The following is a 14,256-nucleotide window of genomic DNA, read 5'->3' on the forward strand; positions in this document are numbered from 1 at the left end:
CCACCAACGCGCATCTCCAGCGCGGCTTGCCCGAACCCGCGGACACCGACAGTGGCTTTGCCTCTTGCGGAGTAGAGGAATAGGATGGAGACGGTACATTCTCCTACAGTATGGGCATCTATTCATCCATTGCCCACTGAGAGGCATTCCGAGTGAGCTGTCAACCCGCATCGAGACAAACACCGCCTATGACGGCATTCCTCAGCTTCCGCAAACAGCAACTTACGTCGCCAGCGCCGCTCAATTGGGCTCACGCGCGAGCATGGCTGCGCCCATGGAGAGGTCGGGAAAGGTGATTCCTGCGCAGTTATCCTTCCTGGCTGTCTACAATCCCTCGCTTGGACCTACCGATGAGACGTTCCGTGACCAGATCGTCTTCTATTATTCAAAAGCTGCGAAGACAAAGCGCAAAGGCGGGAGTCAAGATGCAGACACCGAAAAAGAGCTGCAGGAGGAGGAAAATGAGAAACTGCGGCAGATCGGGCTGGCGCAGGGCATGGTGAACTTTGCCGCAAGCTTCTCCAATGGCGAAGCTGTGGACTCGGTCGAGACGGAGAAGTCGCGCATAGTTATGCATGAGCTAGAGAAAGGCTGGTGGATTCTGGCAGTGAGTCTGCTTGCAGCAACGCCAGATGTATCTGACAGTTACAGTCGGTTGACCTGACACGGCTGCCCGCACCCACAGCCACGTCTGCGACCAGCTCTGGATCTAGTCCCAACACCGAACCTGCCGTCGAGTATTCTTCGCGAGAAGTGAGCCCTCCTGCGCTGCTGCTTCAGCAACTCCTCCGAGCCCACTCAATCTTCCTGTTACATCACGGCCCATCGCTCGGCGACCTTTTTACCCGCCTCGCACGCCCGAAGTTCTGCAACATCATGGAGAAGTTCTGGACGCGCTTTGCTAGCAGTTGGGACGTCTTGCTGCACGGAAGTCCTGCGGTCGACATATACAATGGCATGAAGCTGGCTGCGGGCGGGGAGCTCGGTATAGGTGTTGGAGAGGAGGAGTGGGGTAGTGGAGAACGCGAGGTGCTTGAGCATTTCGCTTCCAGTACAGATGGGCTTGTGGATCTCGTTGTGTCGCGGTTTGGCGAGCCATCTGAGGAGCAGCAGCGGGACCCATCAGCCAAGAAGTATCCCGCCCACTCATCTGAGTATTTGGAGCCCTGGATGGGCAGTGGACAACACCCAGGCGCTGCAGATGGTGTCATCTTCTCTGGTGTAGGCGCTATCTCTCGGTCGTCGCTACGAGATGTCTCGGCCTGGATGCAGTGGATCTACGGCTACGGCGACTACGCTTATGGCGTGAGAGAGAATCCAACTTCAACGCGGAGAGTTCGACGAAGGAACGCACGGGGGCAGATCTCGGACAGCAGGCCTTTACCACGCAGATTCTCTACTGGCAGAACAATCACTCAGGATAACCAGGGCGATACCGCGTCTAATCATGCAAAGACATCGTCATCTGGAGCGTTGCCGAAAGGCATACCGCCGCCCATCGTATCGGCTGTTGAGAAGTCCTTGGACCAGGCATCGGAAGCAGTAGACGCTTCCCAAGGAGCACAACAAAGCGAGAGCGACCGAAGTGCATCAGGCTTCATGGACCCGGACACATGGGTGAAGTATCTCACACTCGGCTACGGCTCTAGCTGGGGCGGCAAAAGACCAAGCACACCAAGAACAGCGTCGCAGAGAACGGTAACGCAGGACGATACTGGCGGACGAGGGCGGTCCGAAGAGCCTGTAATGCAGCACATTGACCCACAACCAGAGGTCAATCAGCTGGAGGAGAAGCTCAAGACGCAGATCGCCGCCGAGAATGCAGGCCACTTCATCATTGGCCTAAAGGGAGATCTCGAAGACGACAGAGACGAAGATCCCGACGCCGCAGACGCAGGAGACGGCGATGGGGGCACCCGAACCCTCCTCCGCACCCTCCACGTCGAAGTCACAAGGCCCCCGTCCTCCAAAAGCCACTCATCCTCCTCCTCCGATTTATCCTCAGAAGACCGTCAGCCCCCCCATCCACCCCGCCAACGCCTCCGCGTCCTCGTCTACGTCCACCGCCCCTTCATCTACACCCTCCTCTTCAGCCCGCACACCTCACCCCTCAGCCTCCCCTCCTTCTACCGGCACCTGCACACCTATCTCGCGCCCCTGCACCGCCCGCTCAGCGCCTCGACCGCCCCGTCTCGCGTTGCAGCCCGCATCCAGGCCGCCAGCAACCCGTATACCACTACCTCCACCTCGGCCGCGGCCCCGAACGAGCAGCCCATCTACGACCTTGTGTACGATCCGAGGACGCTGACGCTGCATTCGAGCGTCCCGAATATCCCTGAGCCGGGGAGCGCGGCGGCGGAGGGGATTGCGCTGGGGGGAGGCAGGGCGCCCTGGACCCGCGTCGAGGCGCTAAACGTGCACGCGCAGATCCTGGCGACGGTCGCGGGCACGAGGAGGCAGGCGCACGAAATTGAGCGCACGGCCAAGACGGGGCGCGGGTGGTGGATCGTGTGGATGCGCCTCCCCCCCTCACTACCCTCGCGACCCGGTTCGCCGGAGCGGGATCAGGGGCAGGACAGGCTGGAAAAAGACGAGGATGGCCGCGCGGAAGGGTCTGCCGTATCGGCGAGCCTTCACCGCGAAACGACAGCCTCCTCCTCCTCCTCCACCGCCTCCCTCCACCCCCTCCGAAGCAGCACCTCCAACAACGTCTCAGCCACCTCGCTCCTCCCCGCCGACAGCGCGAGTAACAGGGCCTCCTCCACTACGCCTACGCCGCCGCGGTCCGAGGCCGGCGATACAGCCGTGGGAGAAGCAGAGCCGGCGCTCGAACCCCGCGCGCAACCCGCTGGCCTCCGCGAAGCCTTCCTGGTGCGCCGCGCGCGGGACGCGGTAGCAGTCAAGGCGTCGGGCCAGAGGGGTGTGAGCGGTGGTATGTGGGGGCTGGGCGGGAGTGGGGGTGGAGCGGTGGCGGGGGCCGGGGCGGGACAGGGGCCTAGGGGGCTGGCGGAGGGGATTGGGGTTGATGCTAGGAGGTATGTTGAGGGGTTGTTGAGTTTGAGTCGGTAGCATGTGTGGAGGGGTGGTGGGGAGGGGGGGGGATGTTGGGTAGGCTTTTGAGGGTTGTTTTGGGCTTGATATTAGTGATGGCACTGAGGTGTTGAAATCAAGGCCCTTCGTTTCACCATCGTTGACGCGGCCACGAAAGACAATGTCTTATTCTCACAGAACACATCGAGGATGGAACGAGTAAGTCCGCCTCACGGACGGAAAATCGTTTCCCGTCAAACAAACGGGTCGAGAAACTAGGTAGGCTGGATGAAAACTCGCTGTTGCCTCTCCAGCCGCCAGGCGGGGTAAGATAACTCCACCAAGCCCAACGAGCGGCCAAGAGGTCAAGCTCGTATAAGTATTGGAACCATAGCCCAAAGCAGTACACACTTGGAGCAAGTGTCTCAGAAAAGGCAGAAAGTGCCCACCACGCCATAGAAAGAATCATCCCTTCGTAGCTCGAGCTCTTCGAGCAACAAAATCCTTCAAACAGAACCCAAACAGCGCAACGGAGTCTAGGCCTTCGAGGCCTTGGGTCCGAACAGGTCATCCAAGAGCCCGTTCCAGACCTGCTTGACGGTGCCCACCTGCTCCTCGACCGACTTCCCCGTCACCGTCTTCGTGGCCTGGTTGGCCAAGCCCTCGAAATCGATGTTCATGGCGGCGTTGTCGTGCACGTCTGACATGGCAGCCGGAGCGCTAATATGGGTGCCATCGGCCGCGACCGTATAGATCTGGGGCTCCATGACCTGACGCAGCGTTACTGTCAGCCTCAAACCAGGCCCTTCACGGATTCCGACTCTAGCAAAGGCGAGGGTGGAGAGTTGCAAGATTCGGTGTTGCGTGCAAAGCTTACCGGAGTCTCATGAGCCTCGATGTCGTACAGAGGCTGCGACGCCTTAGTCTGCGGCAGCAGCGGGACCCGCATCATGGGCGCGTCGGCGTCCAGGTCCGGGTCGAAGTCCGGGATGTACATGAAGTCGATTGTCGAGTTGTCGTTGACGGCCTTGAGGCTGCGGCTCGTGTTGAAGTGGCGCACGGCTGGGGTTGAGGTTTCCGAGGGCTCCATCGACGGCCGTTTGGAGGCGGCGTCCATGGCGGCCGTCAGGTCTTTCGTGCTGGCGGACGGGCGGCCTGCGACGAGTGCTGGCGAGGGGAATTCGGCGGGGCCGGTCATGTGGAGGTGGCGCCGGGGGACTTGTCTGCTGTTGGCAGCGAGGGTCCGGAGGGCGCGCAGGGAGGAGGCTTTGGAGGCGGACATTGCGAGGTTGTGAGATTGTGCGGTTGAAGGAGAGAGTTGACTGAATGGGGAGTGCAGGAGCGGGACTGAGCAGGCGGCAAGCAGCAATTAGATAGAGGTGGATGAGGGGTGATGAGCAGTTGAAGCAGGCAAGGAGGGCACGAGGTCAGCTTGGTTCCGTGATTTGGCGGAATGGGAGTCGGAGAATCGAGGAGCTGGAAGCTTGACCGAGGGGAAGGAGCAGAGGGGAATATATGTGTGCTTCGATCGGCTACTTGATACAGCAACGGATATCTATGCAGTGGTTGCGTAACTTGATTCATGGAACTGGCAAGCTTTGGCATGCTCGGATGCAAGATGAGCCCATGATTCCTCCCATCGGTCGCCGTAAGGCCGGGCATTCGACAGTCAAGGTAGTGCAGCTGTTGAAGCACCAACGACGATAAGAGCTTGAGCTTGGGCCCCTCAACGCCCGGCAAACGGCGGTGACGGGCGCGCTACACTAACTTGGGTGACGCGAGGCTGAGCTAAGCACGAAGCGAGTCCAGTGGGATGCCGACGGGATGCGGAAGTACAGGGATCTGCGGGCACGGGCGTGAGGTTAGATGCTTCACGTGAGCGCATCTGATGGTGGCCGCCTCGGGCATTGTTTTGCGGGGTAAATTCAAGGTGGACGGGAGAATAGAGAGACGGGAGGGTACGAGGGTACATAGCAGAACCCTAGCGTAGTTCAGCCTGACAATGGGCGGATATGCCGGCAGTTTTCGCAATCATGGGCAGAGATACAGAGTATTCTTCTGTGCATGTCATCCGCGGACGGGTACCTGTGCAAGGTGCGGAAGATATGCACGCTCTTCCATCAATGGCCACGGATCCCCGCTGTGCGCAAGACCGTACGAATCACCGAAGACGAGCTGACGGCCATGTACCGGCATCTCAGAGACAGCGGAAGTGGCCTGCTTGGATGCCGTGGTTCTGCAGACAGTGACTGCTGTCAGCCTTGCGAGGATTAAGACATCTCCACCTGTCACAGCATGGTGCTTTGTGGTCCTGCGGATCCACGCGCCCTGGCTGGCATCTTCAACGGATTGGCAGGCCCAAGTCAACCACTTTCACATGAAGCCAACAGCTCCAGTCCCATGGCGCATGGGCGATACGCAGATCCACAGATGCTCCATCGCACCTGCCCCTGATCGGCGCGACTTGTCTCCTGCGGCGGCAGCGTTTCTTCCCTCTGCTGAACGCAGGTCTTAAGAACCACGCAGGCGGCCCCAGGCAGTGCTGCCCACGCTCGAGTCCGTTTCAACCAGCACTCGATCCGCACGCAAGAGCGCGCGTGTGCAATTGATGCTCATGCGACCCGCAAGCGGACAAAGCATTGTGTTTCGGTGTGGAGAGTGCACTCGAGCACCAGGCGAAGTATTGGCTGACGTCCGTTCCCGGCCAAACGCGCTATGCCGTTTTCGTCGTCTTCCGCCCTCAAGCTCCCCCCATCCTCGACTCCGCTCACGGCTTCCTTCAGCCTCAGATCCCACCCGCACGCTTTGAGAGCGTACCTGCAGCGCAATTGGCACCTTATCCCTGCTCTTTTCCTTTTGTACATACTGCTCTCGTTCATTCTTCCCGCATCATACATTCTTCCCCTAGACAAAGCCTTGTGACTGCCGCCTTCATCGCTGTTCGTAGCTTCGAGTCCTTTGTTTGAGCTGTCTTCAATCATTCCAAGAACCGTCGCGGCCGTGCCGTCACTCGCTCACCCCGAGTATATCACTGGGTCTGCTTAGTTGCTTTGCACTCGGTGTTCTTCTCCTTAAGTCTCCTCGCAGCGCAGAGGTTTGCCCTCCATTCGCTATCTGTATACCGCCACCTACATCTGATATAATGCGTTTTCTTCTCTTTACCGCATCGGTAGCATGCCTGCTACCGTTTGCTACAGCATTCTATCCTTACCACTCCGACGACGCGGCATCGAAGCCTCCTTCGAGCGGCAAGCGTTCCCTGCGCTTCCCCAAAGCCGTCCAGCATGATGGGTTTACCATCCCTCTTCGACGCACACCTATCCGACGGGACAACCAGTACAACATAGTCCGCGCCCTCCCGCCGACGCAGTCAAACAGTGTTGGCGTGGACCAAGATGGCGACGACTACTCCTACATGGGCACGATAATGTTTGGCACCAGCACCGAGGAATACCATGTGTTGTTGGACTCGGGAGCCTCGAATACTTGGATCATGGGGTCGACTTGTACAACTCCGGCCTGTGACGCGCACGACACATTCGGCACTGGCGACTCGACCACGCTGCAGACTACAGCCACCACCTTTCGCATTGTCTACGGCACAGGCCAGGTCAACGGCATCGTGGCATCAGACGACGCGCGCTTCGCCGGCTTCAACGTTCCATTAACGTTTGGCATTGCCACCAACGTATCCGCAGAATTCCTCTCATACCCAATGGATGGCATTATGGGTCTCGGTCGCGCGGACTTGAGCACAAGCACCATTGGCCCGACCATCATAGATGTTCTGGCGCAGCGTGGGCTGATTCCAAGACGGCTGTACGGTATCAGTCTCGCTCGGGGCTCGGACGGTCCGAACGATGGTGAATTGAATCTTGGCGCCCCTAACCCCCTCCTCTTTACGGGCGAACTCGCGTGGGTACCCGCGGTCAGGAACACGAATGGGTTCTGGGAGATACGAGTAGACAACGCTGGCGTCAATGGGGGAGACGGTGGGAGCGCAGATCTCAGGGGCAGAACGGCGATTCTCGACACAGGAACCTCGTTTATCCTGATGCCGCCTGCCGATGCTCAAAAGCTGCACGCTCAGCTTACCGGCTCAGCGCAGAACGGCGAAACCTTTACCGTGCCATGCGATACCACGCAGACGGTTCAGTTCACGCTTGGTGGCGTGAAGTACGGTATCTCCAACAAGGACTTTGTTGGTGCCAGCCTTGGGGGCAATACCTGCGTTTCCAATATCGTAGGCCGCCAGACATTCGGAGCCACCCAATGGCTTGTGGGAGCCACGTTCTTCAAGAACCTCTACACAGTGTTCGACTTCGAGGGCCAGCGTGTCGGGTTCGGCGTCAAACAACTACCGCCGAGACCGGCCTCGACTGTGGGCAGCCAGCCCTCATCGACTGCGCCTGCAGGCGCCACTGGTACGTCGACTCAGCTTTCTTCCATGATGTCTGAGTCTTCAACCCCCATGCCCATGCCCACGACCACATCCACACCACCAATGTTGTCCCCAACTTCTATCACGCCAGCACCATCTTCAAATGCTGTTGCACCGGTGTCATCTCCATTTTCTACATCATTACAGTCTTCTTCGAATTTCCCTCCGACAATGTCACCTTCGAGTTCCAGCCCCATGGTTTCGTCAACTTCTATTCCGTCCACTTCATTTTCTAGTACTGTTGCACCGGTTTCTTCCTTCCCTCCTGTTGCATCGGTCTCACCTTCAGGTCCTGCTGCATCGATGCCGTCTTCAAGTCTCGTTACACCGATGTCCTCTTCCAGTCCTGTGCCACAGATGTCTTCAGGTACCATGCCGCCAGCGTCCTTCTCAACTTTTTTCACACCTGCATCGCCCTCTGGGACTATTTCATCTATGTCATCTCCAAGTCAGATCACATCACCTCCCGCATCACCGTCTAGCACTATTTCCCTGTCTCCTTCAGATCAAATCACTTCACCTCCTACACCACCGGTCGTCACAGTCACAACAGACTGCCCTTCTAATATCACCACACCAGCTCCGCCAACGGCACCACCTTCCACTTCAGCCCAACCCATCTCATCAGAGTCCCCTTCCAATCTCTCAACCTCACTCTCCGCCTCAGCACCCTCACACTCCGACACAGAGATACCCGTCGCCCCAACGGCCGTACCTGAGGTCCCCTCCTCCTTCACCACCTCCACCACCACCGCCCCCGACTCCACCGCAGAGCCCGTCGCACAAGCCACTGACTCCCCCACTGACGCGCCCGCTTCCTCCACAGACTCGGAATCAGCCACCCCGGCCGAGACTTCCACGAGCAGCACAGGCACAGACGCCGCACCGCCTCAGGGAGACGTCGAACCGCAGGCCGCGCCCACGGCTACGGACGTCTCGGATGCTCCGGACGCCGTGTCCACGGCTGCGGCGCCGGCGGCTGGCTCGAGCGGGCCGGTGGCGTTTGATAGCGCGGCGGAGGGGAGGGGGAGGAGGATGCAGGGGGGTCAGGCGCTGGCGCTTGCGATGGTTGTTGGGTGGGTTGTTGTTGGGTAGTTTTTTTGGGGGGGGGGGAGGGCATATGGGGGGGGAGGGGTAATAGATGGTTGGCCACGGCGTTTGTTTGCTTTTTGGGCGAGTTGCAAAGAATTTTCGGTGAAGGGGAATTAGAAGGATATAGATGAAATCTGATTTCCTGCCCTGTCATGCACAGACTCAACCCATGTGCTGTGTGCCCCAGTGTTCCGTTGAAGTGAACAACGAGTGCCATTGTGCCGTTTCTTTGCACGTTCTGTGCCCCCCCTTCCCCCCCCTTCCAACCTTTTCTCGTGGCGGCGGCCACACAGATGACGGGATTTACCAAGCAATCAACACACAAGCGCAGTCGGCACCCAAATCTGATTTCGCACCCAACGGTCCTGTATCGATCCTCTACAGCGACGCCGCATGCACGGGTGTCCTCGCAGTGGGACAAGGAAGGCAGCGAGGAGCGAGGACGGAGCCATGAGCCCTCCTCAAGCGCTCGTGTGCCTTGCTGTATCGTTTGGCCGGGCGGCAGCAGCAAAGACAAACAGACCTCTGTGCTCGTTTCTTGGACGACGATGCGGGAGGCTAGCTGCTCGTCGGCGGGATGGCGCGCAGCGGTTTTTTTTGCGGAGGATGGGGAGAGGAATATGGAGCTCGAGCGGGGAGGGCTCGAGGGGGAGGGACGGAAGAGGGACGGAAGAGGGGAAGGGTAGGAGTAGAGAAAGAGGTGGGGGAAGGCTGGAAGGGAGATGGAAAGATCTTGTCAGTAACAGACGCTCGAGCCTGAACAGGTATGGACAGTGGTCAAGGCATAAACTGGTCACCCGGGGCTAGAAACGGCTGGTTGGGGGGAAAGGGATCAGCAGATCCAGCCTATTGTGATGAGGTGAGGGTACATTCAGGTGCCGAGAAGTGAGGACGGAGCGGATGAAGCTGCTGTGTGGATTGCTTGTCTCCCATGGGTGCTGAATCCTAGGAGTAACTCAGATGGCCTTTTTGAGCATGTTGGTCACGTGAGCGAATTAATGCAAATGGAATGAACTTCACCGGGGAATCGAACGCCTATCAAAAAAGTATTACACCGTCGATGCGCAAGATCGAAAAACAAGTCCAGGAAGATAGAGACAACCGGCACGCAGAACAAGGGGAGATGATGGGGCAAAGGGGTGGAAAAAACAGAGGATTGCCTTATGGTCCGTACCAAGGAAAAGGCAGGGTAGCGTGAAAATATCCGTTCGGCAGACATGCCCACAATGCTCGCCCACACCGTCCGATCAGCTACCTCGAAGATCTTGCGAGTAAGAGAGTTTCCGGGTTTCTTCTGAAGAGCTTCCGTCCGCTCGGCCGTATCGGGAAAACTGTCCGTGATTGTCCAAGATTGTGATGTTGGATGACCCTCCGCTGAACGCCTTGTGTTTGCCGTGTAGAAAGCTCTAACATGCGGAGTGGATGAAGGAAGAATTGAGAAAGCGGACAGGTATCTCCTCGATCAAGACGCAACGAACAGCATCCGCGATTTGACCGTGAGGAAAGCTCCAAGGCACATCAACAGCCACAGATGGCAGGATGGCTATCGACTCGGGAATGTTGTAGCGGCGGCAGTCAAAGTGATATCTTAGTCTACAAGATCAAGCACTTCTTCTTCTTGATGGTCCGAGTAGTGAGCGCAGCGCGTGTGGCATGTTCGAAGACCTCGCGGACACCTTCGTTGGTTTTTGCGGAGCACTCGAGGTACTTCACGGCACCGATCTTCTTTGCAACTGCGTCGGCCTGAGAAGTATTGTTAGCCTCCATGCGTGTGCATGTCTCGCAGCGAAGACCATCCCCCATCCGCTGCAGATGTGGATACGTACCTGCTCAGGCGTGACCGGCTTCTGCGATGTCTTGTGAAGCTCCTCGATGGTCTTCTGATCGTATCGCAAATCCTTCTTGCAGCCAACGAGTATGATGGGGAGACCCTGGCAGAAATGTAGGACTTCGGAGATCCACTGCAATTGCGATAAAATGTCAGCATCTGAGTCGATCGAACGTTGGGGAGACTGTGATCGACCGTACCTTCTCCTGAACGTTGTCCAGCGAATCGGGCGAGTCTATGGCGAAGCAGATGAGGATTACATGGGAGTCAGGGTATGACAACGGCCTGAGACGGTCGTAGTCTTCTTGTCCAGCGGTATCCCATAGTGCCAGTTCGACGTGTTTGCCATCAACCTCGACGTCGGCAACGTAGTTCTCAAAGACGGTGGGGACGTAGACCTGTCAGCAATCCTCCGTCAGTTTATTCATGACCGGTGTGTGCACTGTGGCATGGTAGGTGATCGACAGCGCGGATGCGACCCGAGCTGACGCAGCTCGGCAGGCCGGGAGAGGGACGCAAGGAAGAGATCTCACCTCCGGGAAGGTGCCCTTGGAGAACACGCTGAAGCAGTACCGCGTTAGCCCACGAAGAAGTGAGATAGGAAGAGCCAGAGCCTCGCGCTGAAAGGAGCAAACACTCACATGAGGAGACAGGTCTTTCCGCAGGCGCCGTCACCGACGATCACGAGCTTGCGCCGGATTTCTGCCATCTGGACGAGTCAATGAGGGGACTGAGGCGTTGACGATGGTACGATGGAGGTGCTAGCAAGGTGGTTGTCGTCGTGGGTTCGGAAGAGTTGTTGAGGTACGGTGGAAAGGTGGTGTGGAGGGTCGAGCTAGGCAAGAACGCTGCACTGACCTCTCAGGGCTTTGCGGTGCGGCTGTGTTTGCCTCTAGCCTAGAAACACAATGAGGCGTTGCGTATCGACAACGGGAGACCCTGGAACGTGCGACGGCGTGTGATGGGCGGGTTGAAGGTGGATGTGGCAGTTGCAGATGAGTGTTTTGGTCGAGCGGGTCGAAGGTGAAGGAGGTGGACAGGGCTTGCGCAGACGAAACGGCTGCTAATGAGGTTGCTGGGGTCAAGTTTAGTGTTGACGATTGAAAGCAGGCGCCGACTGGGCGACTGATAGACGTCGCTATCTGGTGTTTAATTATGCGCAAGCTTGTGCCCAGGCGTGTTCCCCGTGCCGACCGCCGACCGACTGTCAGTAGCACAGTAACTTGGCCTCTGAGACTGCGAGATTGGTATCAACAGCATTCATTCAGTAGTTACTTTTGAATCATATGCATGCACGTGGCATGTTGCACTTCACGGATGCACCTGACTGCCGACGACTACGGGGTAGATCAATCTTCTGGATACCTAGATACTTGACTTTCACTTCACATCACTGGGGGACAAGGCTCATTCCAAGGCTGATAGAGATCTATTGAGCTTGGGTTCGATACACAATTCGAGCTGCCACTTGCGCACGTGCCCAGCAGTGTATGCCCAGCCTTGCAAGACGCGCGGTGGGTATATGAAACAGGTCTTGACTGAGGAGGATTCCTCACATCGTGCACCCACCTGCCCTTCCGAACGTCATGGCCTACAGCAGGCCTGGCAGCATGGAATGCTCTAGCAGGAGAACCGAAACGCATTCTGGGCGAGGTGATCCTGCCGCTATATTTCCTAAGAGTTACGCCGGGGACGCCCACCTGCACAACCCATCATGCGTAAAAAGCTTGAAATCATTACAGGTCATTGGTCAGGCGATGTTCTAGGGCAGAGACGCCGACCAACAGTCTCACTTTGAGCACTTGTGCGGCGGGCAATGTCTTCTACAAGGCTGGAAGCACCATCTGGTGCTACCTAGGTAGGTATGGTTGCCAGATCACGAAGCGGCTCCTACACAGCGCGGCGGCCGGGCCGTGTGGCTTTTGAGCCGCGAATTCAAGCGTCAGAGATTCGACGAAGCGCGGCTGGCATGTGTGGTTCCATTGAAACAGTCGTTTCTCCCTGTCGTCATCCTCACGTAAGCCTGGTTTGGCTACTCAATTTTTCGCGCTGTCACTCGACAGCTTTCACAGCCCGATTTTGAATTGAAATTCCAAGATTCAAAGTCTCTCTCGAAGTCAGTTTATGATCATGGGAATATTTGATTCGCTACACGCCGTTGCGGACTGGCTACTTTCGTGCGTCAAATTGGTATATCAATCCATCTGCCCGTAGCTTGCACGGGACTGACAACGACCAGGCTCAAAACCGCGAAATAGGATGGCAAACCGTGGACCGCAAAGTATGTGTTAGAAATGTATTCAACATGGAACTGTCATCGAGCTGGAGTCGAAATCATACATCTATAAGAACATCGAGATCCATTTCATACACAAGTCATCCTAGATGATCGATGCACAAAAGGGTGAAACTGCTGAACTACCCGGTGCTACCCTGATATGGAACCGGTCTGGTGTTCTTACCGCGACATGGTTGCAAGTCCAGCTTGGTCACAAGTCTGTGTTGAATACGCGAGATGGCTCCTTCACCTGAATCTACCTAATAACCCGCTGCAGTCTGGCAAATTCATCCGCGAGAAACAGCCGTTTCTCAAGAAACTAAAGTACGTGACTTTTTTATGCCGGGCACGGGCCACCCAACGCGAGAGGTTGCTGGTCCCGCCTGCGAGGGTGAGCGTAGCGCAGCGCAGCGATCACGGGCGGCGGCCAGCATTCTTAGCATCTTTTGCCGAACGACTCGGTTTGGTCTTTTGGTGTCTTCAATCTGACCTTGCTTGTTTAGACTTCTTGTTCTCTTCAACCCGTTAACAGAATGGCTTGATACCACTCACATCATGCGCCTGTATATGCACAACAAGGCCATCGGCGAAGGGAAGAAAGAAGCGTCTCCAAGATCAAAAGAGAAGATTAAAGGTTTCGTTGATTTTTACCACATCAACATGGACGACTTCGAGCCCTCCGATATCGACGCATACGACAACTTCGAGGATTTCTTCGTCCGAGCTCACAAGCCTGGCTCTCGTCCTATACACCGCAAGGACGATCCCAGCGGCGCCGTGGTAGTTGCCGACTCCCGGGCTGTAGTCTACGAAACGGTTGCGGAAAGCAAGAAGCTCTGGATTAAAGGCAGCGATTTCTCCATCACCAACCTTGTCATGGACAAGCAGCTCGGGCCAAAGTTTGCCGATGGGTCTGTCGCGAGCTTCCGGCTCTCGCCGCAAGACTACCACCGCTACCATAGCCCCGTGACTGGCACTATCAAGTGTTTTAGGAGCATGCCTGGTGACTACTACGACGTCGACCCCTGGGCTTTGCGGAGTGACGTAGACATCCTCACTCGAAACGCCAGGGACTACGTTGTGATTGATTCCGAAGAATTCGGCGAGGTGCTCTTTGTTGCGATCGGCGCGGTTGAGGTCGGCACTGTCAAGTATACATCCGCTTCTGCACCTTCAGCATGGGACACTGCTGACTGTGGACCAGGATCCATGACGAGTGGCAAAAGCCAGGCAGCAAGATCACCAAGGGTGATGAGCTGGGCATCTTCCAGTTCGGCGGCTCGTCAATCATTGTTGCCTTCCAAAAGGGTAGGATCCAGTTTGACGAAGATCTCCTTTCCGTCAGCAGGCGCGCTATTGCTATGGATGTCGAGGTCGGCATGAGTCTTGGACGGGCTGTCGGGAGGGAATCTTGAATGCTCAGATCTTTGAAAGATGAGGGCACGCAGAGGGGGGAATCTAAACGGGGCTGCCACGCCGTGTAGTCACAGCCGGAAGATTTCAGTCGAGATCCGCATGAGGATCGCATACACGCGCGCGGTTCAGCGTCTTCGTCTTCATACAAGTACATGAACGTGTTGGATGCCC

At 57.0% G+C, this 14,256-nt stretch overlaps 5 protein-coding genes across 5 annotated transcripts; 3 read left to right on the top strand and 2 right to left on the bottom strand.

Moving 5' to 3' along the window:
- Positions 1-262: 262 nt before the first annotated feature.
- Positions 263-3,069, top strand: W97_01959 (uncharacterized protein; the record flags this gene model as incomplete). Its single annotated transcript, XM_007779861.1, has 2 exons — positions 263-607; positions 652-3,069. The coding sequence occupies 2 exons, from the start codon at positions 263-265 to the stop codon at positions 3,067-3,069; spliced, it is 2,763 nt and encodes a 920-aa protein (XP_007778051.1).
- Positions 3,070-3,566: 497 nt separating this feature from the next.
- On the bottom strand, positions 3,567-4,312 carry W97_01960 (uncharacterized protein; the record flags this gene model as incomplete). Its single annotated transcript, XM_007779862.1, has 2 exons — positions 3,567-3,800; positions 3,908-4,312. The coding sequence occupies 2 exons, from the start codon at positions 4,310-4,312 to the stop codon at positions 3,567-3,569; spliced, it is 639 nt and encodes a 212-aa protein (XP_007778052.1).
- Positions 4,313-6,172: 1,860 nt separating this feature from the next.
- Positions 6,173-8,566, top strand: W97_01961 (uncharacterized protein; the record flags this gene model as incomplete). Its single annotated transcript, XM_007779863.1, has 2 exons — positions 6,173-7,454; positions 8,052-8,566. The coding sequence occupies 2 exons, from the start codon at positions 6,173-6,175 to the stop codon at positions 8,564-8,566; spliced, it is 1,797 nt and encodes a 598-aa protein (XP_007778053.1).
- Positions 8,567-10,156: 1,590 nt separating this feature from the next.
- Positions 10,157-11,100, bottom strand: W97_01962 (GTP-binding protein rhoA; the record flags this gene model as incomplete). Its single annotated transcript, XM_007779864.1, has 5 exons — positions 10,157-10,306; positions 10,390-10,524; positions 10,592-10,789; positions 10,925-10,952; positions 11,033-11,100. The coding sequence occupies 5 exons, from the start codon at positions 11,098-11,100 to the stop codon at positions 10,157-10,159; spliced, it is 579 nt and encodes a 192-aa protein (XP_007778054.1).
- A 2,124-nt stretch (positions 11,101-13,224) lies between these two features.
- On the top strand, positions 13,225-14,084 carry W97_01963 (phosphatidylserine decarboxylase; the record flags this gene model as incomplete). The annotated part of the gene is made up of 2 exons (XM_007779865.1): positions 13,225-13,820; positions 13,874-14,084. The coding sequence occupies 2 exons, from the start codon at positions 13,225-13,227 to the stop codon at positions 14,082-14,084; spliced, it is 807 nt and encodes a 268-aa protein (XP_007778055.1).
- Between the last annotated feature and the right edge of the window lie 172 nt (positions 14,085-14,256).

The sequence above is a fragment of the Coniosporium apollinis genome (assembly GCF_000281105.1).
Source record: "Coniosporium apollinis CBS 100218 chromosome Unknown supercont1.7, whole genome shotgun sequence".
Classification (NCBI taxonomy): Eukaryota; Fungi; Ascomycota; class Dothideomycetes; genus Coniosporium; species Coniosporium apollinis.